Source organism: Phoca vitulina, unplaced genomic scaffold (genome assembly GCF_004348235.1).
Source record: "Phoca vitulina isolate PV1807 unplaced genomic scaffold, GSC_HSeal_1.0 scaffold40, whole genome shotgun sequence".
In the NCBI taxonomy this organism is placed as follows: Eukaryota; Metazoa; Chordata; class Mammalia; order Carnivora; family Phocidae; genus Phoca; species Phoca vitulina.
This window is the reverse complement of record NW_022589743.1, coordinates 16,467,033-16,489,098: the sequence shown is the minus strand read 5'-3', so window position 1 is coordinate 16,489,098 and position 22,066 is coordinate 16,467,033. Positions and strand designations below refer to the sequence as shown.

The 22,066-nt window shown below is 49.4% G+C and overlaps 1 protein-coding gene across 2 annotated transcripts; it reads right to left on the bottom strand.

Annotated features, from left to right (window-relative positions):
- Nucleotides 1-1,591: 1,591 nt before the first annotated feature.
- RAD51D (RAD51 paralog D) lies at nucleotides 1,592-21,759 on the bottom strand. Of its 2 annotated transcripts, none has more exons than XM_032429001.1 (10): nucleotides 21,512-21,759; nucleotides 21,083-21,177; nucleotides 20,777-20,895; nucleotides 12,282-12,363; nucleotides 11,895-12,029; nucleotides 11,272-11,367; nucleotides 7,201-7,291; nucleotides 7,007-7,077; nucleotides 4,240-4,404; nucleotides 1,592-4,073 (listed from the first exon to the last, which is right to left on the bottom strand). In XM_032429001.1, exons 1-10 carry the CDS (start codon nucleotides 21,591-21,593, stop codon nucleotides 3,990-3,992), a joined length of 1,020 nt encoding a protein of 339 aa, XP_032284892.1. In that variant the 5' UTR covers nucleotides 21,594-21,759; the 3' UTR covers nucleotides 1,592-3,989. The 2 variants fall into 2 exon arrangements, with proteins under 2 accessions (XP_032284892.1, XP_032284893.1); XM_032429002.1 differs by having other exon boundaries at nucleotides 21,116-21,177; nucleotides 21,512-21,758.
- Nucleotides 21,760-22,066: the final 307 nt, after the last annotated feature.

Genomic DNA, 22,066 nt, shown 5'->3' with positions numbered 1-22,066 from the left:
ACCCAGGCACCCCGTGACCATTGTTTTTTATTCAGATTTATTTTCCCCTAAACCTACAGTTCACTTTCTAAGTTTGTTTTTTTGTTTATTTAAGTGATCTCTACACCCGACGTGGGGCTCCAACCCATGACACCGAGATCAAGACACATGCTCTTCCAACTGAGCCAGCCAGGTACCCCTCCAGTTCATTTTAATACCAACGATATCTCCCTTCTCCATGTGTGTGTCATTCTCTCATAAATTCCCTGGGGGAAATCGGAAAGAGCTGATAAAGTAGATCTCTGATCCAGCTTTTTATGGTGAGCTAAGCTAAAAAAAAGGTCAAGATGTGTAGCCTTGGCTACTATCTGGGTAGAATATAAAAAAGAATTTTATCAAAACAGTTACATATTCACAGCTGAAGGCAGCATGAGGATGGAAAGAAGTAGGGTTTTGAATGAGACAATTCGAGTTTAGATTCTGGTGCTGCCACTTATTAGCCTTATGTCCTCAGCCTTGCTGGACTCCTACAGTCTGTAAAATGGAATGACTCCCCATGCCACAAGGCTGTCCTAAGATCTAAATGAGATGTGTACATGGCCTAAGCACATGAAAACCTTGATAAACTTGCCTTCTGGACTATGGCAGACACTTCAATTCCTCCACACAACTCCCTCCTTTCTAGTAGCACCCCCATTTCCTTCTGATGGCCATAGCACGTGTTTAAGGAAAGCCTGTCCCTAGCCCCAGCTCCAGGACTATTTTCTGGTTGATCTGAGCCAATCATAGACCAATTTCCCTTGCCATGATTTCGATGTGGGTTCAGGAAGCAATTCTGCACTAATAAGATATGAGGTAAGTCTGCTTTGGTTGGAAGTTGAGTTTTAACTTAAAAGGACACAAGGATCATGTTCCTGCCTGTAGATATTGTCATATCTGGATTGATACTCAGAATGGCTATACCCAGGCCTTAACAAGGAGCATGAGCTTGAAGACAAAACCAACACAAAAGGAGAGCAAAGCAGAAAGAGAAAAGGGACCTTACACTCCTTCACACTGAGCCACTGAATGAGCCAACCTTGGACTTCATGTAATCGGAGATAATGTCCTTATTGTTGAAGCCTCTTTAAGCCAGGTTTTGTTAATTGCAGTGGACAGCAGCCTCAATGATACATGGACCTCTTGCCTGAGAGTCTTTGGGAGTTCAGGTGCCTGACTTAAAGTCATCCAAGTGCTAGCCCACAGTAGGGACCCAATATTAATTTTGTCTAATCTCAAACTTGGGACATACAGGAGTCCTCTCTAGAAAGATACATAAAAAGATACTTTGGGGACTTAATGACTAGATCAGAAGAAAAACATGCCTGCATTCCTCCTTTGCCACCTTTAAAATGCACGAAAGCCCACCCACTCATGTAGTTAACCATTACTGAGCTCCCAGACTATGCAAAGAAAAGAAAAATTGAAATGGATCTTGAGCTCAGGATGCCTGGGTGGCTCAGTCGGTTAAGTATCTGCCTTTGGCTCAGGTCATGATCCAGGGTCTTGGGATCGAGCCCCACGTGGGGCTCCCTGCTTGGTGGGGAGTCTACTTCTCCCTTTGCCTCTGCCCCTCCCCCCACTCATGCTCTCTCTCGAATAAATAAATAAAATCTTAAAAAAAAAAAAAGGCTCTTGAGCTCATGGGCAATAAGTGCACAGGAAGATGAGTGATAGAGAGAGGTTCTGATGTCTATCTAGACCATACTTGATGCATAAAAAGGGAGGCTGTCAGGGTAAGTGTGCACCAGACACAGAGACCGATGCATCAGCAAAGGGAGCCAGAGGTGCTTGGGCACAAGAGGCAGCCTGGCTTGAGGGGGACTGCTCAGTGCAGTGTGCCCCGAGTGGCGTGTTTAGGGGCAGCAGGCAGTGCGAGAGAAAGCCCTGGTCTGAGAGCAAGGTCCGAGGAGGAAGCAAGCTTGTGAGGGACAAGGTCCTGCAGGATGTCACAGGTGGTCTGGAGCAGCGAGGCCACGTGGTGATGGCCCTGGCACCCTGAGCTGGGGTTAGTACCTGGTGGGAAGAGAGCTGCGCAGATAGGAAACTAAAGGCAAGACGGAGACCCAGAGAGTCTGGCTTAGGAATCAGGAGTCCTGGGTGTGTCAGCTGCTGCTTTGCCACGGGGACCGTCACTTCTCCTCTTTGGGCCTCAGCTTCCCTGTTAAGTGACAGTGTGGGGCACATGGTCTTTACAGGCCTCTCAGACCCCATTATTCCAGGGTCCTGACTCACAACATACAGGGAACATGGCAGATCTGCCCAGGGCAGAGAGGGCAACGAGGCTCCACCTCGAATGCCCACTCCCACTAGTAGGTTGTGCCTGCCTGGAGGGCCGTGCGGAGAAAAACTGCAAAAACACTCCCAAGTTCCACAAAAACAGAATGCTTGGGAGATTGGTGAGACCCCCCAGGGCTCAAAATGCCCAAATAGTAGGAGTGGCAGGGATTTTCCATCCCCTCGCTTAACGTCCCGTTTCCTATGATGGTTGCAGAAATGAGCCGACCACTTATGGTATGAGGATATGGAAGATTCGTTTCTCCTGGGGTCCTTTCTGCAGGCAGCAGGGCCAGCCTCCCCCCAGTCCTAGGCTCCCCAACCCTTTCCTCACGCAGGCAGATACCCTGGAGCCGGTCTGCCGCTCACTCCCGATCCTCCATGCTTCCTGCTTCTGTCTCTGCTATGTTCATCATCTTCATGTCCTATCTTCCCCCCGGAACTCTGCCCCCTATTCCTGCAACCAAGACACAACTAATTAATCACGACAGGCTCTCTAACCGAGAAAGGCGAACTTCCTGTAAAAAATGTGGACAGTAAACAATTCTGATCATTTCTCTACTTTGCCTTTTTATTATTCCTCCCCTGGTGTCCTCCTCTCCCCCCCCAGCCAGGGCTACGGCTCTCAGATGGACGGCCACAGTGCCGCTAACAGATGGGGGGTTATTTCATACACTAGGGCACCAGGTTGCGGTACAGCTGTCAGGAAGAGAAGGGGAATGATATTGCATCTTGGAGCCACCGGCAATGAACTTCTGCATAAAAGACTAGATTTGCCATGTATTATTTACGCCAGCATCAATTTTCCCAGCTGGCTGTATTTACTGTGCAAATTCTTTCCTGTTTATGGGCAAGGCCATGGTTCAGCACCTCTGGCTGTGAGGCACCTCTATACTGTGGAGGGGTCCTACAGGGCACCATGCATAATAAACAAGTAGCTGGATTCACTGTGGCCACATCCTCCCTTCCTGTTAAATTATATCCCTGGGACTGCAGCAAGTTCACAGTCTCACCTAGTCATGGTGATGCATGCAGGTGCGTGAAACCAAATCAGCAAGAGGAAAAAAAAAGGAAGAACTGTTCTTTGGAACCTCACTAGGGGAAACTGAAAAACATCCTTCTGGGGGGAAATCAGGTGGCTCTGGGGCTCAAGGAATTTCCTGTTTATATTTTTAAGAGCATGACATGGATAAAGAAGGGCTTTGCATTTACAAGGTTGCTTCCACCCAGTAACTCAAAGACAAAGCTAGGGGAAAGGGAGCTCCATCTTACAGATGGAAAAACAGAGGCAAAATAAAAAAGAGAGAGAGAAGCAGAGGCTTCTGAGCTCCGTCACTGTGTGAGGATGGAGCGTGGGTAAGATGGTGACACACAGGGTTCTGTCCGGTCACTAGCAGGCCTCTTCAGAGAGGCCGGAGGCCAGGGTGAACTCTGCTCGCAGGGAAACATATATGATAGAAACAAGGAAGAAAACTTGGCACGAACATGAGTTTCTGGGTCCTTCCACCACCGAATCCTCTTTCGCCTGTAGCTCTGTTTCCACAGAAAGAGAAGCTGAGGAAACAGAGATGTCTCTTGTGCCCAGCCCAAGAGCTTCTACTGCAGTCCCAAGTACCGGGTAGCAGTGACCAGTAGCTGCTAGTGTGCAGAGAGGTGGGGCGCTTGATGCCCCCGCTTCCCAATCAACAGCACAGTCATATCTGATCTCCCTGGGACGCTGGGCTCTGCTCTGGAGGCGCCCAGGTCCCGATGTCTACCATCTCCTGGAAACCTGTTGGCTGGAAGAAGACAGGAGGGAAGGGTAAGTTTTCGAGTTAAGCAACTCAAGCAGGCAGCCTCTTTGGTTGCCGGGTCTCAGCGTCCAAGAATTCCCCTATGAGACATCTGGGCACACAAACACCCTCAAGGGCCCAGATCCCTGGCTTTCCCCTGTGGCCGGCTCACCAGACGGGGAGATTTGGTCAGATATGCCCTGCGCCGACTGCCCGACGCTCCTGCTCCTTCGTCAATGTCCAGGAGAATCCGGGTGCTGGGTACAAAGCTCCAGGAGCGTCCGAGGGCAGGTTTGAGCTCCCCACTGTCTCTGTCTCGGGTCATGTGGTTGGTCACCTGAGGCAGAAAGAAGCAAAGACTTCCAGATTGATAATACTGGCATAGAGGATATCTGTTCCTCCTGCTTCATTCTGCAAGTGGGAAAAGTGAGGCCCAACACAGAGAAAGGACTTCCCCAAGGCTCCCTGAGTTATTGACAGCTGGTCTGGAACTAGAACCCCAGGTCCTCACTTGTGCTCAACTCTTTCCATGAAATCACCATGCCTCAGGCTTGACTCCAGCAGAAGATCATAGCGCATAGGTCTGGGAATAAGCATCTCTGTCTGCACTTTGCTGGAGGGAAGATAGTGGTGGGCCTGCGCCTCCTACACCCCCAACCCAGCAGACAGGCATTCTGAGACCATACCACCCAGCCCTCTGTGGCAGGGAGTACATCTGCGTGTAGAGGGTCGTGGGAGCTTCGAAAGGGAGGTCGTAATCTGGTCAGTCAGTTCTCCGGTGCCCAGGATAGTCATAGGTAGGCAACCTGAGCCTCACAGCATCCCTTGATGAGAGTCTCCCCACCGGCCCCCCAACCAGGGGCAGGGGGCTGCAGCTTGTTCATCACTGAGTCCCCACTGCCTAAGCCAGGGCCACAAGCAGGTGATCATGTACAGCCTGAAGTCAGGAGAGGGAGGCCCTGGGACTCAATTTAAGAACACTGCTGGTGGGTGTACGAATTAGTATAACCTTCCTGGAAATTTGGTGGTATCATATCTACACATTTAAAAATGTATGTATTCCTGGGGCTTCTGGGTGGCTCAGTTGGTTAAGCGTCTGACTTCGGCTCAGGTCATGATCTCAGTGTCCTGGGATCGAGTCCTGCATCAGGCTCCCTGCTCAGTGGGGAGTCTGCTTCTCTCTCTCCCTCTGCCTGCCCCCCACCCCCCGGCTCGTGCTCTCTCTCTCTCTGGTTCTCTTTTTCTCTCTCAAATAAATAAATAAAATCTTTAAAAATAAATAAATTAAATAAATTAAAAAAAAATGTGTATCCCTGACTCTGTAATTATACTTTTAGGAGTTTGAGGAAGTAATATGAAATGTGCAAAGAAATTTAGGTTATCAGGGTGTTCACTGGAGTTTTACTTAAAGATTTATATATTTATTTTAGAGAGAGAGAGAGCAAGCACGTGAGCGGGGGGGAGGGGTAGAGAGGGAGAATCTCAAGCAGATTCCCTGCTGAGCACGGAGCCCAATGTGGGGTTCGATCTCACAACCCTAAGATCATGACCTGAGCCAAAATCAAGAGTCCAACGCTTAACCGACTGGGCCAACAGGCGCCCCAGAGTTTTACTTAAAATAGAGGAAAACCAGGGGCGCCAGGGTGGCCCAGTCGGTTAAGTGTCTGCCTTCGGCTCAGGTCATGATCCCAGGGTCCTGGGATCGAGCCCCATGTCGGGCTCCCAGCTCAGTGGGGAGCCTGCTTCTCCCTCTCCCTCTGCTGCTCCCCCCGCTTGTGCTCTCTCTCTCTCTTGCTGTGTCAAATAAATAAATAAAATCTTTAAAAAAAAAATTACAGAACACGTACAAAAAAAATTAAAAAGAAAATAAAAGAGGAAAACCGGTAATGACCTACAAGCCCCAAATCAAGAAATAGATCATTATGGGATACCAGGGTTTGGCAAACTATTCCCGACAGGCCAAATGTGGCCCCAAAATTATTTCTGAAAGTCAAGTTTGGCTGGAACATAGCCATGCCCCCTGTTTAGGGACTCTCTGTGGTTGCTCTCACACAATCTAGGCGGAGCTGAGAAGCAGTGACAGAAACCATCTGGCCATAAAGCCTCGACCATTTACTCTCTGGCCCTTTACAGAAGTTTGCTGACCCCTGTACCACAGGTATTAAATAAAATATGTAACAGCTAAAAATGGTATTCTTAAAGCATCTATTTAAAGACATGGGAAATGGAATGAGATGAGTTGTTTTTTTTTTTAAACACGGTTACAGTTTAGTTGGAAAACTGGTTAAAAATACACACATATATGCAGAGAAAAGAGATTCTATGGAGATATATAAAAATATGAATATGTTTTCTGTGGATGTGGAGATTAACTACAAATTTGACTCCTATATTTAACTATTTTTTACCCTATGAGAAGCATGCAGGCTTTAAAAAAAGTCCTCCGAAAGCAGAAAAAGTTACTTCGAAAGCAAAAACATCCCTTTCTATGAAGCACCGGAAAAGGCAAAACTATAGGGACAGAAACCAGATCAGCTGTTGTCTGGGGCTTGGGGACCTTTTTGGGGTAACCGAAATATTCTAGATTTTGATTGTGCCTTGTAACAAGAGCGGATACATTAGTAACTGTTAGCCAAACTTCAAATGAGGAGAAAGTTACTCTGTGTAATTATTCCTCAATAAACCTGTCTTGAAGTAAAAAGAAAACCAAGACTGTCCCTGACCCCTTGGCTATTTATGTCTGATCCCATCACAGTCCAGGGCTCTAGATGGCCCAGGGAAGTTGGGCTAAGATCCTTTCCTAAAGGGCCACGTTGGGGGTTAAGTTGCCATTTAAGGAATGTAAACAGCTGGAACTAGAACTCGAAGTCAGGTCCCTCCTCGGCAAAGCCCAGGGAGCAGAGATAAGACCAGCAGGCTGGTGAAGCCCACGTCCTCACCACCACTGCCATGCCAAGGTCCCGGGCCAGGGTCTTCAGCTCTCGGGCCAGCTGCATCATCAAGGCCAAGCCTGGAGGAGGAGAAGCACAGGGTGAGGGCAGCAGGGCACCTGGGACTGGGCTGACCGGGGAATGCATTCCAGAGCTGGGAGGCAAGATCACGTCCCGGACCTGGGCTCTGCGGCACCTCTTACCTTCCCTCTGCTGACCTCCCAGAAGTGGAGAGACCACCGCAGTGACCGAGTCCACAACCACCACCTTCACCGTCGCCGAGGCACTGCTCACCTGGGGAGAAGCAGAGGCCATAAACCAGTTGGCCTCTAGGGGGCGTCCAACATAGGGCAAGCTTGCTCCTCTATCAGAAACCGATAAGGGGGCGCCCGAGTGGCTCAGTCAGTTAAGCATCTGCCTTCGGCTCAGGTCAGGATCCCAGGGGCCGGAGATTGAGCCACGACGGGCTCTCTGCTCAGCAGGGAGCCTGCTTCTCCCTCTCCCTCTGCCTGTGCTCTGCCTACTTGTGCTGTCAAAATGAATAAGTTAAAAAAAAAAAAATCTTTAAAAAAAAACCTGATAAGAAGTAAGTTCTCCAGGGGCGCCTGGGTGGCTCAGTCGTTAAGCAGCTGCCTTCGGCTCAGGTCATGATCCCAGCATCCTGGGATCGAGCCCCGCATTGGGCTCCCTGCTCGACGGGAAGCCTGCTTCTCCCTCTCCCACTCCCCCTGCTTGTGTTCCCTCTCTCGCTGTCTCTCTCTCTGTTGAAAAATAAATAAAATCTTTAAAAAAAATAAAAAAGAAATAAAAAGAAATAAGTTCTCCAACCCCAAATACAGCTGTGCAGGCATCATGGAATTTCAGTAAGGTCTTTTTTCCCCATCTCCATTTGTAGGTATAATCAATTTTACTGAAGACTTGGGTGGATAGAGGGGGTTTAAATCACAGGACATCACAGATACACCAAAATAATTAAATTTGAGAAATCCCTGTTCCAAGTTCTGTGGCCCCAGTCACGAATTTTCTTTCTTTTCTTTGTTTAACTTATTTATAAAGTAATCTCTACACCCAACTTGGGGTTTGAACTCACAACCTCGAGATCAAGAGTCACATGCTACACCCACAGAGCCAGCCAGGCCCCCAGTCCTGAATTTTTTTTAGGATTTTTTTCCCTAAAGATTATTTATGTATGTATGTATGTATGTATGTGTGTGTGTGAGAGAGAGAGAGCGCGTGCACATGCGTAGGGGAAGGAGAAAAAGAGGGAGAAGGACAAGCAGACTATCCCAGGCCTTATCCCAGGACCCTGAGATCACAACCTGAGCCGAAATCAAGAGTTAGGTGTTCAACTGACTGAGCCACCCAGGTGCCCCGAGACTTTTTTTAAAGTAGGCTCCACACCTAGAGTGGAGCCCAACATGGGCTTGAACTCAGGACCCTGAGATCAAGACCTGAACTGAGATCAAGAGTGGGATGCTTGGGGTGCTTGTGTAGCTCAGCTGGTTAAGCAGCCGGCTCTTGATTTCAGCTCAGGTCATGATCTCGGGGTCCTGGGATCTAGCCCCACATTGGACTCCCCACTCAGCAGAGATGCTCCAGGATTTTCTCTCTCCCCCCTCCTTCTGCACCTCCCCCCACTCATTCGCTCACACACACTCTCTCCCTCAAATAAATCAATCTTCAAAAAAAAAAAAAAAAAGGAGTGGGATGCTTAACTGACTGAGCCACCCAGGCACCCCCAGTCCTGAATTTTCTTAGAGGCCATCTTTCTTATGGCCAGCCTTCCCCACCACCATCTTGCCAGGCTCTTCTCCCTCTTCTGCTTACTTCCCAAATTCCTAACTCCCTGTGCTGAAGGGGTTAGCCTTCTCTTTACTTCAGTCTCCTTCTAGATCATGCCTCTAGGGCCTCATCTTCCGCATCTAAAGCAGTTCCAAATACAGACTATATAGACAGCCATGTTAAAACCATCATCTTTTGTCTCCACACATGCATTAGCATCGTCCTAGTTTCTTGGACCTAACCTCCCTTACTATGTCCAAGTCATTTGCTGATTCTGTTTCCACAACGTTCTTTCTCACTTCATGCGAGCCAAATCTTGGATTTTCAGCATAATCTGGTCTGTCTTTTGCATGTCTTTCTTCATTGTCCAGTTACTGACTCTCATGTCATCCACTCATCTAAGACAGGATGGCAGAAAAGAAGAGAAGCTAAAACTGAAACCAGCTTAGCTCTTCCTCACTCTGGGAGAGCAGGTTAAAATCTCTGGCTAAAATGCAGACAGCCAGCCTTTCACTGCTGGTAACTAGGGAGCCATCAGGTCATCCGTGGCAGACAGACTCGAAAGTGGCCCCTTGACCTCCACCTCCAGGTATTCAAGCCTTGTGTAATCCCTTCCCCCAACCGTGGGCGAGTCCTGTGGCTGGCTTCTGACTAATACAGTGTCAAAGGTGCTGGAATGTCACTCTCTTGATGAAGCTATGCTATATGGCAGAGGTGATGGGACGTCACTCCCAAGATTACATTATGTTACATGAAACTGCATGTTGCATTTTGCTTTTTTTTTTTTTTAATTTAACTTATCTGAGAGAGAAAGAGTGAGAGCACGAGTGAGGGGAGGAGCAGAGGGAAAGAGAGAGAGGGAGAAGCAGACTCTCCACCGAGCACAGAGCCCAATGAGGGGCTTAATCCCAGGACCCTGAGATCGTGATCTGAGCCGAAGTCAGAGGCTTAACCGACTGGGCCAGCCAGGCACCCCTTGCTCTCATCCTTGTGCTGTTTTGATGAAGCAAGTGGTTGTGCTGTGAACTGCCTATGGAAAGGGCCACAGGGCAGAGAACAGTGGGAGCATGGACAACTGCCAGCAAGACACTGAGCCCACTAGGAAATGAGTTCTGGTGACAACCTGAGTGAACATGTATGCAGATTCTTCCCCAGTTGAGCCTTCAGATAAGAACACAGTCCAGCTGCCATCTTGATTACAGACTACTGAGATCCTAACAGAAGCCCCAGCTAAGCCATGCCAGACTCCTGACCCACGGAAACTGTGAGGTAGTAAACGTGTTGTTTTAAGTCATTACGTTTGTGGTAACTTGTTATGCCATAATAGAATATATACTATCATAATGGTCTTCCAGTAAAAAAACACGTCATTTGACCTGGGAGTTGAGAGATTTAGTTCTTATCCTAATTATGTAGTGACTTTGAGCAACTTACTGAACTTCTCTGGTCCTCACTCTCCTCATCCCTAGAAATGAGAGGGCTGGATTAGATCGGGGCTACTTGACTTCATGTCTCAACACACATGGGTCATAACCAGCTACAGCTCCTATGGCAAGTATCTGTTCAACTATTAAGTGTTCTAAAGTTTGTAGAAATCATTTACTTTACATACAATCTTGGGTATGCCCATAGGAACACGTTATGCTTTGGGGTCTGAGGAAGTTTAACGAGAGTTGAGCTATTCTAAGATGTCTTTCTAAATCTAATAGCCTGTAAATCAGTGCACCAAATCCTGTCTAAGCACCCAGCAGGTAAAATGGGGTACCAACCCAAATGCCGCTCTAAACCCCTCTTCCTTGTTAACAGGATTCTGGATGTGTTCAGGTAGTGGGCAGAAATCTGACGTCATGGAAGGTGGGCCCAACCCCTAGTCTAAGATACACATAAAACTCCATTTTGGCCAACTAGATGTAAGGCGAAGTCTACTAGTGGGTTTTGGAGAAAGATTTTTCTTTCCTGATTAAAGGGAAGAAATGCAGAAAAGGGGCCATCTATTACTGCCCTGAATACGGGTTTTGATGTGCGAGCATGTGATGCTTAGAGCTATAGCAGCCACTTTGCAATCATGAGGGGGAAGAGCAAGAGAATCAGACACACCAACTAGAGCCCTGATACCATGGACCTGCCAACCTCCAGACTCATGAGAGATAATTAAATGCCCTCAAGGTTCAAGTGCCTGTCACACAGACTCTATTACTTGCAGCTGAAAGTAATCCTCGATGATCCAGGAGGGATGAACGCAGAAATGAATACGACATGATCCTTGCACTCAAGGGTCTTACTGTTTAGTGGGGAAGATGGGCAGGTAAGCAATAAGGAACTCAGGAAGGAATTAAGCACACAGGAATCCCATCCCATCCTGTGGTAGGCACAGCTGGAGTCACCAGATGGCACATCTGCATTTCCAAACAGTCTGTGCTAGGACACCTGCCCACATGTAGACAGCCCCGGCAAGCTGGGTGAAGCAGGGAGGGGCAGAACAACAGGCTCACCTGCTGGAACATAGCACCCCGGAAGTCCTGTAGCACATCCAACATCTGGAAGATGTCAAACGCACGTACCACCTGGATCCTCTGGAGAGCTCCTGCCTAAAGGGTTAGGAAAGGGAAGGAGGGGCTTTGGATAAGAGGGAGCAGGGGCTCAAGCAAGATAAAGAGGGATTTTAAAGCTGAGCAGAAAGAGACCCCTAGACATAAGGACTCTGGTCCAAGATGGCAAATGGGCTTTTTCTCCTGGGCCAGTTCTCACAGTGGTGGCTGCCTGGGTGCCAAGCTGCAAAGCCAAGTCACGGCTCAGCGGGAAAGTATGGCAGGTCTGATTAGGAACGTCTGCCATGGCAAGTAATGGGAAGGAAACACAGATGCTGCGTGCCTGCCAGCCCTGAGTTAGGGTGTACAAGGAGCTGGGTCACCTGGGAGATCAGTGGGGGTAGCATCCAAGCTGGGATAATATCATAACAGGAAAAATTGAAGAACACAGGAAGAATTAACAGAACAGCACGTTTCAAAGCCAGAAATGACTGTTCATCCAAATGGCCAAAATTCTTGCAATATAAGGGATAATGGGGTCTTTCTGTGTCAGAACCTCAAAGGAACTCAAGCCTCCTGCCCCTTACCTGCTCCTCCTCTTCTGGGGTTCTGGCCTGAAGGAGCTGGAGGATGCGGGAGGCTGTCAGTCCTCCGCTGGAATCAATGTATACAACATTCTGCTGTAGGTCATAGGCCACATTTGCAGCCACACAAAGACATACCTGAGGAGATAAGGCATTGGGAGAACTTGAGCTCCCAAAGAGGGCCCAGAATGGGAGCCCCCACCAAATCCTGTCCAGATCCCAGTGACATGAATGGGCCATATTGAAGCCCCACTTCTCACCACCCATCTCCCTGAATCACAAGTACATTGGCAGAAGCTCCCCCAGGGATCCAGAGCTATGCACCCACCTTCCCACTTCCTTCCCACCCACCACCCGCCACGTCCTCCTGGCTGCCGGCCGCCCATGTACCTGGGTTTTGCCACTACCTGGGCCTCCTACAATCTCAGTCACTTCTCCAGTGTAGAGACCAGCATCAAGCAGTTTGTCCAAGCTGATGAAAGAAGAGGAAGGAAGAGAATCAACCCAGCAGACTGGTGGGAACAGAGGGGAGTAGGAACTAAGAAGAAAAGCAAGACATTCCTTCCCAGCACTGCTTCTGTCCAGAGATGGTCTGAACATCTCTAGGGAAAGAGGGCACGGCTACAAGTTCCTCCTTGGGCCCCTCATCTGTTCACTCCCAGCCTGAAGATCCTCTGCTCTCCACAGGTCTCTGCACCCCAGCAAAGAGTCCTCCTTCCATCCTCAACCTTTATCCCTTATGGGTTTCCTTGGTAGCATTTCCCATAATTTGTCATTATTTATTTATTAAGATTTTTATTTATTTGAGAGAGATAGAGAGAGCAAGAGTGGGGGGGCGGGGAGAGGGAGAAGCAGGCTTCCCAATGAGCAGGGAGCCCAATATGTGGGGCTCGATCCCAGGACCCAGGGATCATGACCCGAGCCAAAGGCAGACACTTAACTTAGTGAGCCACCCAGGCACCCCCGTCATTTTTTAAACTTTGAAATAATTATAGATTCATAGGAAATTGCAAAAAAAAAAAAAAAAAAAAAAGATTATACAGGACGGTCCCGTGTACCCTTCCCCTCACTTCCCCTAATGGTGGCCTCTCGTACTGTACGACATCGCAAGCCAACCGCGGTGCAGTCTACAGAGCTCATCCAGATTTCCCTGGCGTTCCGTGTGTGTGTACAGTTCTATGCAAACTTATCACCCGTGTAGGTTTATGCAACCACCAAAAGCAAGATACAGAATATTTCCATCACTGTAAGTCTCCCTTGCGTCACCCTGTTATAGCCACACCCCTCCATCCCACCCTGAATCCCTGGCAACCACCAACTGTTCTCCATCTCTGTTATGATGTTATTTCAAAAATGTTACATACAAGGAATCACACTGTATGTAGCCGTTGTGGCTGGCTTCTTTTGCTCAGCATCATTCCCTTGAGATCTGTCCAAGTTGTTGTAGCTGTTGCTTTTTATTGCTGAGAAGTAGCCCATGGTATGGATGCACCAAGTTTGTTTAATCATTCACCCACTGAAGTCTGTTTCCAGGTTGGGGCAATTGTGAATCAAATGGCTATGATCATCTGTGTACAGGTTTTTGTGTAAACCTGTTTTTCTTTCTCTGGAATAAATGCCTAAGAATACAACTGCCAGGGGACGCCTGGCTGGCTCAGTCAGTGGAGCATGGGACTCTATCTCAGGGTTGGAAGTTCGAGCCCCACGCTGGGTGTAGAGATTACTTAAAAATATTAGGGACACCTGGGTGGCTCAGTCGTTAAGTGTCTGCCTTCGGCTCAGGTCACGATCCCAGGGTCCTGGGACCGAGCCCCACATGCATGGAGCCCTGAATCAGGCTCCCTGCTCTGCGGGAAGCCCACTTCTCCTTCTCCCACTCCCCCTGCTTGTGTTCCCTCTCTCACTTTGTCTCTCTGTCAAATAAATAAATAAAATCTTTTCAAAAAATAAATTAAATTAAATTTAAAAAAATAAAATATTAAAGGGGTGCCTGGGTGGCTCAGTCAGTTAAGTGTCCAACTCTTGATTTTGGCTCAGGTCATGATCTCAGGGTTGTGAGATTGAGCCCGGCATGGGGCTCCGTGCTGGGTATGGAGCCTACTTAAGATTCTCTCTCCCTCTGCCCCTCTACCCCATCTCTTAAAAAAAAAAAAAAAAAAAAAAAAAAAGAGAACACAACTGTTGTATGGTAAGCACATGTCAATTTTTGTTTCTTTTTTAAAATTTAAATTCAATTAACATATAATGTAGTATTTGTCTCAGGGATACAGGTCTGTGATTCATCAGTTGCATATAACACCCAGTGCTCATTACAACATATATTCTCCCCAATGTCCATCACCCAGCCACCCCATCCCCCACCCCCTCCCCTCCGGCAACCCTCAGTTTGTTTCCTATGATTAAGAGTCTCTTATGGTTTGTCTCCCTCTCTGGTTTCATCTTGTTTCATTTTTTCCTCTCTTCCCCTATAATCCTCTGCCTTGTTTCTTAAATTCCTCATATCAGTGAGATCATATGATAATTGTCTTTCTCTGATTGATTTATTTCGCTTAGCATCATACCCTCTAGTTCCATCCACGTCATTGCAAATGGCAAGATTCCATTTTTTTTTTTTTTGATGGCTGCAGCACATGTTAATTTTATAAGAAACAATAAACTACTTTCCCGAGTGGCTATGCCATGTTACTATCCCACTAGCAATGTATGAGTAATCCAGTTTCTCCACATCCTTACCAGCATTTGGTCTTGTCACCATTTTTTGGTATGGCCATTCTGGTAGGTATGTGGTAATATATCTCATTGTGGGTTTTTTTTTTTTTTTTTTTTTTTAAGATTTTATTTAAAGGGGAGGGAGAGGGACAAACAGACATGGGGCTCGATCCCACAACCCTGAGATCATGACCTGAGCTGAAATCAAGAGGCAGAAGCTCAACAGACTGAGCCACCCAGGTGCCCCTCATTGTGGTTTTAATTTGCATTTCCCTAAGAACTAATGATGTTTGACATTTTTTCGTGTGATTATTTGACATCTGTATGTTCTCCTTGGTAAAATATCTGTTCATGTCTGTTCTCCATTTACTAACTGGATTGTTTCACTGTTGGGAGTTTTAAGAATTTTTTTTGGGGGGTGGTGCCTGGGTGGCTCAGTCGTTAAGCATCTGCCTTCGGCTCAGGTCATGATCCCAGGGTCCTGGGATCAAGCCCCGCATCGGGCTCCCCGCTCAGCGGGAAGCCTGCATCTCCCTCTCCCACTCCCCCTGCTTGTGTTCCCTCTCTCGCTGTGTCTCTGTCAAATAAATAAATAAAATCTTTAAAAAAAAAAATTTTTTTTTTTAAAGATTTTATTTATTTATTTCAGAGAGACAGCATGAGTGGGGGGAGGAGCAGAGAGAGAGGAACAAGCCGACTCCCCTCTGAGCAGGGAGCCTGACGCAGGGCTCGATCCCGGAACCCTGAGATCACGACCGGAGCCAAAGTCAGAAGCTTCACTGACTGAGCCACCCAAGCACCTCTTAAGAATTCTTTATATATTCTAGATGCAAGTCCTTTGTTGAATATGAGGCTTGCAAATATTTTCCCCACTCTACAGCTTGTCTTTTTCTCTTCTGCAGAGCAAAAGTTTTAATTCTGAATTCATTTTTTATTTTTTTGATTAAAAATTTTATCTTTCTTTTATTGATCACACTTTTGGTGTCAAGTCTAAGAACCCTTTGCCTAGCCCTAGTTCTCAAAGATTTTCTCCTCCGTTTTGTTCTAAAAGCTTGACAGTGTTAGGGTGCCTGCCTGGATCAGCTGGAAGAGCATGAAGTCGATCTCAAGGTTGTGAGTTTGAGCCCCACATTAGGCGTAGAGATTACTTAAAATCTTAAAAAATAATCCAGGGGCGCCTGGGTGGCTTGGTTGGGTGTCTGCCTTCGGCTAGGGTCATGATCCCAGGGTCCTGGGATCGAGCCCCGCATCGGGCTCCCTGCTTGGCGGGAAGCCTGCTTCTCCCTCTCCCACTCCCCCTGCTTGTGTTCCCTCTCTCCCTGTCTCTGTCAAATAAATAAATAAAATCTTAAAAAAAAATGTTTTAGCAATTCAAAGTCATTGGCTTTTCCATGTAATTATTAGAATAAGCTTTATTTTTACAAAAAAAAAATATGCTGGGACTTTGGTAGGAACTGAATTAAGTTTATAGGGCAATTTGGGGAGAATTGACATCTTTACTATGCTGAGTCTCCCAATCCATGAATACAGTGTGTCTCTCCATTTATTTGGGTCCTCTTGATTTCTTTCATCAGCAAATTTTAATTTTCAGCATACAACTCCTATACCTGCTCTGTTAGATGTAGACGTAAGTATTTCATTTTCTTTGGAGCAATTGTAAATGGTATTACGTCTTAATTTCCATTTCCACATGTTCATTTTGAGTATATAGAAACGCAATTGATTTTTATGTGCTAATCTTGTATCCTGCGGCCTTGCTGAATTCATTTAGTTCTGGGAGTTGGTGATTATTTTCTATGTGCTTGTTTTTGTCTCTCATCCCCATTTGGCCGAGAGCACCCAGGGGCAAGGACACTGGCACAGTGCTGGAAACAGAGGAGACACACAATAAATGTTGCCAGAGAAACAAGTGGTAGAACAGTAGTATTTAGTTACTATATTGTCAACACTCTGGCTGTGGAAGCCTTCAGGTAAACCCAAGATATAGCCAATTCCTGATCCATGTTCTGTCCTTGAACCATGAAACAGGTCACTAACCACACTGCACTCCCTGCCCAACCTGTGGGCTGAACCACAGCCCATACCAATGACTCTGTGTCCTGACCTCACGCATCCCTTTTCCAGCTCTGCAAACACCTTCACGGGGCCCGGTATTCTGAAATGGTTCACAAAATGGTCTCTCCCATGACCCTTCTGTGTGTGCCAATCAGCACCTTAGGAAAAATAGGAAAAAACCCTATTAATTCCAATTCCAAGGACCCCATGATTATAAGCACAGGGCCCTGCCAGTCAAAACGCTCTGGTCACCACTCCAGCCCTGTGGCTTCTACCATTGGGATCAGACAATAGCTCCATCACGGCAGTGGTTCTCCTGGTGTGGTCCCCAGACCAGCAGCAGCATCACTGGGAAGTGGTGTGAAATGCACACTCTCAGGCCCCAGCCCGCACCCGCTGCATCAGAAACTGGAGAATGGATCTGAGTTTCAACAAGGCCTCTAGGTGATCTGGATGCATGCTCACGTTTGAAAACCACTAGGCTAGACTAGTGATTCTCAATCCTGCCTGCATATTAAAATCACCAGAGGAGTTTTGAAAAAGAGGCCTGTATTAGCAGTTCCCAAACTTGTCTGCACATTGGAGTCACCTGGGAACTTCAAACACTACTGATCCCTGTGTCCCATCCCCAGAGAATGTGATTTAATTGGTCTGCAGGAGGCGTGACTTTCGGGAATGTTTAAAGATTCCCCAACTGATTCTTTTTTTTTTAAGATTTCATTTATTTATTGGGGGGGAGGGGCAGACTTCCCGCTGAGGAGGGAGCCTGACTCAGGACTCCATCCCAGGACCTCAGGATCATGACCTGAGCTGAAGGCAGACACTTAACTGACTGAGTCACCCAGGCGCCCCTAAGATTTTATTTTTAAGTAATCTCTACACCCAGCATGGGGCTTAAACTCACAGCCACAAGATCAAGAGTCACACACTCCACCAACTGAGCCAGGCAGACAGCCCTCCCCAAGTGATTCTACTGTGCGGACAAGTTTGGGACCCACCGGCCTAGAGCAATAAAGTCAGAATTTCTAAAGGTAGGACCCAGGCATAAATATTTCTTAACCTTCCAGATGATTCTAATGTGTAGCCTGGCCTAACCCACTGGTGTTGACGCTCCAGACCAGAATCGACCTCATTCTTGGCTGTGAGGACGTTGTAGAAGGAATTCCCAAATCCGCCTCTCAACCGACTTCTCACCTGTGTTCCTATTTCACCTCTCCTACCGCCCAGAGGACCCTCCTCCCACTCACCTCTAACTCAGTGGAGAGAGACCTCCCCCCGCCTGCCTTGTGCAGCAAAACCACACCTGGGCCTTACCACCTGTTCTGAATACAACTGATTTCTGGGACTTACCCTCCACCTTTCCCTTGGAATTAGCTTTTTTTTTTTTCCGGCCATTCATTCCAACATGGCCTACATATCTCACATTTCCTGAAGGCCTTACTCTAAAATGAGGGAGATACAGGAGTGCCTGGCTCAGTCGGTTAAGGGTCTGCCTTCGGCTCAGGTCATGATACCAGGGTCCTGGATGGAGCCCCGGGTCGGGCTCCATGCTCAGCGGGGAGCCTGCTTCTCCCTCTGCCTGCCGCTCCCCCTGCTCGTGCTCTCTGTCAAATAAATAAATAAAATCTTTAAAAAAAAGAAATACGTTCAAAAAAAGTAAATAAAATGAGGGAGATACGGAGATGAACGAGATATAGCTCCAGCCTTCAGGGAACCACTTATCTCCCCCAGTCGATACAACTTCTTGCAACGTACACTTCATGCTCTGGTGTCCTTGTAAAGACTCACAGTGCACATCAGGCTCTGAGATGGCCCACAGCTTTTAAAAAACGCATTGACAAGGCACCTGGGTGGCTCAGTCATTAAGCGTCTGCCTTCGGCTCAGGTCATGACCTCAGGGTCCTGGGATCGAGCCCCTCATCGGGCTCTCTGCTTGGCGGGAAGCCTGCTTCTCCCTCTCCCGCTCCCCCTGCTTGTGTTCCCTCTCTTGCTGTGCCTCTCTCTGTCAAATAAATAAAATCTTGGGCGCCTGGGTGGCTCAGTCATTAAGCATCTGCCTTCGGCTCAGGTCATGGTCCTAGGGTCCTGGGATCGAGCCCCGCATCGGGCTCCCTGCTCCGCGGGAAGCCTGCTTCTCCCTCTCCCACTCCCCCTGCTTGTGTTCCCTCTCTTGCTTTGTCTCTCTCTGTCAAATAAATAAAATCTTAAAAAAATAAAAATAAAAAAAATAAATAAAATCTTAAAAAAAAAGGCGTTTACTTTGGGTGAACGAAGCATTTCCCAATTGTATGACTACATAACTCTCTACCTCCCTTTTAAAAGTTACATCCGTCCAGTGTCCACAGAACACTGTGAGCAGGACTAGAAACCTAGCGCCTGATCTGACTCTTCACGCCTACATCCCACCAGGAAGCAAGGCCTGTCATACCTCCTTTCAACACGTCTCCTGCTGTCACCTGCCCTGGATCGGACTCACGCACCCCACCACCGCTGTCTCTCTCGGCCTCTCTCCTGCAAGCCTCCCCAGTCCTGTCCACCCTGCACACCTCTGCCCTGTGCCGACAGCTCCCTTTCGCATTACGGTCTCCCACTGGGAGGGAGGCACCAGGGCTGGGGAGTCAGAGTGAGGAGCATGATGGGATGTGACCCCAAGCTCCTGGTGTTCCTACTTACTAGCTGAGCGAACTTAAGCGAGCCACTTAAACTAAGCCCCAGTTTCCTTGTCTCTCCAATGGTTGAGTTTAACTGTAACGCGCTCATTGGTGGTGGTGGAGAAAAAATGAAATCATGTACTGCGAAGTGCAAGACTGGTGCCAGGCTCTCCGCAGGCACTCATAGAAGGCTTGCCTCCTCCACAGGGCTTTCTGGAACCACTCTGATCTCCCTTGCAATGACCCACTGAGGCCACAATCCTGTCCATTTATCACTGGACTGCTCCCTAAGCGCTTCCTCTGCCTATGTTGGTTTCATAAGCAGCCAAAGCCCCAGGGCTGGTTTGGGTTAATCAGTCCCTCCTTCTGCTGCCTCCACACATGCTTCCACTTTTCTCCCACTGACCAGCTCTTCTATCTACCCACTAGGCCCCACGCTCATAAAGCGTAGGAGCCGTGCCAGACTCGTACACCCATCGTCTGCACATACCTGGCACGTGGTAGGCATAGAGTGGGTGCTTGATGGCCAACAGCCGCGGACCCCCACCCAGGAGGAGCAAGCCCCATGCTGTGCGAACCTTGCCAAGAGAACGTGTCAGGGAAACAGCAATGGCCAAACCAATCCAGAGACCTTGCTGGTGGCAGAGTTCCTCATCAAATTCTGCACACACAGGACAGGAAAGAGGTCAGATTCCCTTGGCCAGAAACTGGCTGTTGTCTTCCAACTCTTTCCGAACAACACAGGGGAATGGAAGTCCTCCTCCACGGAAGCTCTCTTGGCCCCTCTTGCTGCAGAGTATGGGGAACACACCCGGTTCTGATCAAGTATCCCAGGGCTGCTCCCCCCACTCCTCACCCCTCCCTCCTCTTGGGTTAAACTCAAGTTTGGTTAGTAATCACTAATGCGCAGGGTCACTGAAGAGATTACATAACTTAATGTCAGTGGCCGGGACCCAGGGGGCACTCGGTGTCAGTCCTGCCACGTTCTCTCGCCCTGTCCTGAGGTAGAGTGGGAAGCAGGGCCAGAGCGGAGTTGTTCTCATCTAATAATAATGAAATACTGACATCTCGTGTTATAGGATAGTGCTTCTCCACCAGAAGCAATTTTGCCCCCCTTGGGGTCATCTGGCAACACCTCTCCAGACATTTTTGATTGTCACAACATGGGGAGAATGGAGGTACAACTGGTATCTAGTGAACACAGGCCAGGAATGCTGCCAAAAACCCTATAACGCACAGGACAGAGCCCCCCCCCCCCCCAAATAATTACAAATCCCAAAATGTTCAAAGTGTGAAGTCGAGAAACCCTGTTATAGGGTGAGAGAACTCAGAAGTCCTGACCATCTGTCCATGTTGCCCCCATCACTACTTGAAAAACCCCGTTCTCTCTAGATTCAGGCGTAAGAGGCCACCCTGGAGCCAGTCCTGTCCTCTAGCCTCTCACCGTCCTCCCCAAGCACACATACAAACCTTCCAATGCCAGTGGACAGGATGGCAGTGGAAGTCTTTAGTTCCTCGTACAGATCAGCACCATTGCAGGGGAAGGCTGAGAACTGGGCCAGGAGCACTCTTCTCAGGGCAACCAGGGCCTGCGGAAGGGGCAGGGGCAACTCAGGGTGGGGCCGGGCATGCTTCAACCCAAAGCAGCCCAGAGTACTCAGCAATATACGGCCAGAGCAGGGGGCATCCCAGGGTCTCATACGTTCCCCCCACCCTACTTATCAACCTCTGGGAACCCTCTGCTCCGTTGGCTCAGGGGTGAGCATTCAGACTCACCCAGGTTTGGAGCGTGGAGATGGGGCGGCTCACCTTGTAAGACAAGCCACATTTCTGGGCCACGTCCTCCAGGTCTGCGGAAACCAGGTCCACCACTGAAAACAAAACCCACGTGGTTGATTAGTAGGGAGGGAGGCCCGGGCTTTCCACACTTGGCTTCTCCTCTACCTAAAGCGGGGTGACGGTTCTACCTCGGGGCAGGCAGTCTCAGGCGGCCCAGGTAAAAGCACAGAGCCGCAGGGCCTGGCGAGGCGCCATGGCGCCCGGCGCCCGGTAGGGGTTCTGCCCTCCCCGCGGGGCTCGGCGGGCCCCACTCCCGCCTTCCCGAGCCTCTACAGAGCGCGGAAGGGACGGCCCCTCCGGGGTCCGCCGGTGCGGGGGGGCGCCGAGTGCGCGCTGTGCCCAGCTGGGTGGCGCGCACGCGGTCACCTGTCTTGATCCCGCGGCTCCTCAGTTGCCCGACCGTGTCGTGGGTGAGGCCCGGGCACAGCCCGGCCCTGAGCACGCCCATGTTCCCCGGGAGCCGCGGGGGCGCCGGCCTCCGGACTGCTCATCTCGCGGGCATCCGCCGGGCTCTCCGCTCACGCCCGGCGGCACCCCTTTCCGGAAGGGACGCAGGCGGCGGCGCGGAGGGCGTGGCCCCCGCCGGGTCCCTGCGCCGCGGCCCAGCCGCTCGCGCCTCGCCGCGCTTCCGCCTTCCAGGCGCCAGGGACGGGCCTGCAGCGCCATCTGCTGGCCGCGCGGCGACAGGGAGGTTGGGGCGGAGCCGCGCGCGCGCGGGCCGGAGCCACGCCACGCCCCCGCGCCCTTTCGGGCGGGCGCCCCCAGCGCTCGGCTCCCGGCCCAGCACGGCCGGCACGCGGCGCCCGCACCCGCCTCCACCCGCCTCCCCGGGCGCGCGCGGAGACCGTGCTGCGCCCGCTTCTGTTCTAGACGCTGGGCGGCGGAGTTCGACCAGACGGAGCGTCCGTGAGCTCAGGCGCC

Excerpts from the sequence above, each read along its gene's own strand:
- RAD51D (XM_032429001.1), bottom strand. The coding sequence starts at position 21,593 with ATGGGCGTGCTCAGGGCCGGGCTGTGCCCGGGCCTCACCCACGACACG. Across the intron at positions 20,896-21,082 it reads TCTCCACGCTCCAAACCTGG|GCCCTGGTTGCCCTGAGAAG; the intron begins GTGAGTCTGAAT and ends CCCCTTCCGCAG. Across the intron at positions 11,368-11,894 it reads CCCCAGAAGAGGAGGAGCAG|GCAGGAGCTCTCCAGAGGAT; the intron begins GTAAGGGGCAGG and ends CTAACCCTTTAG.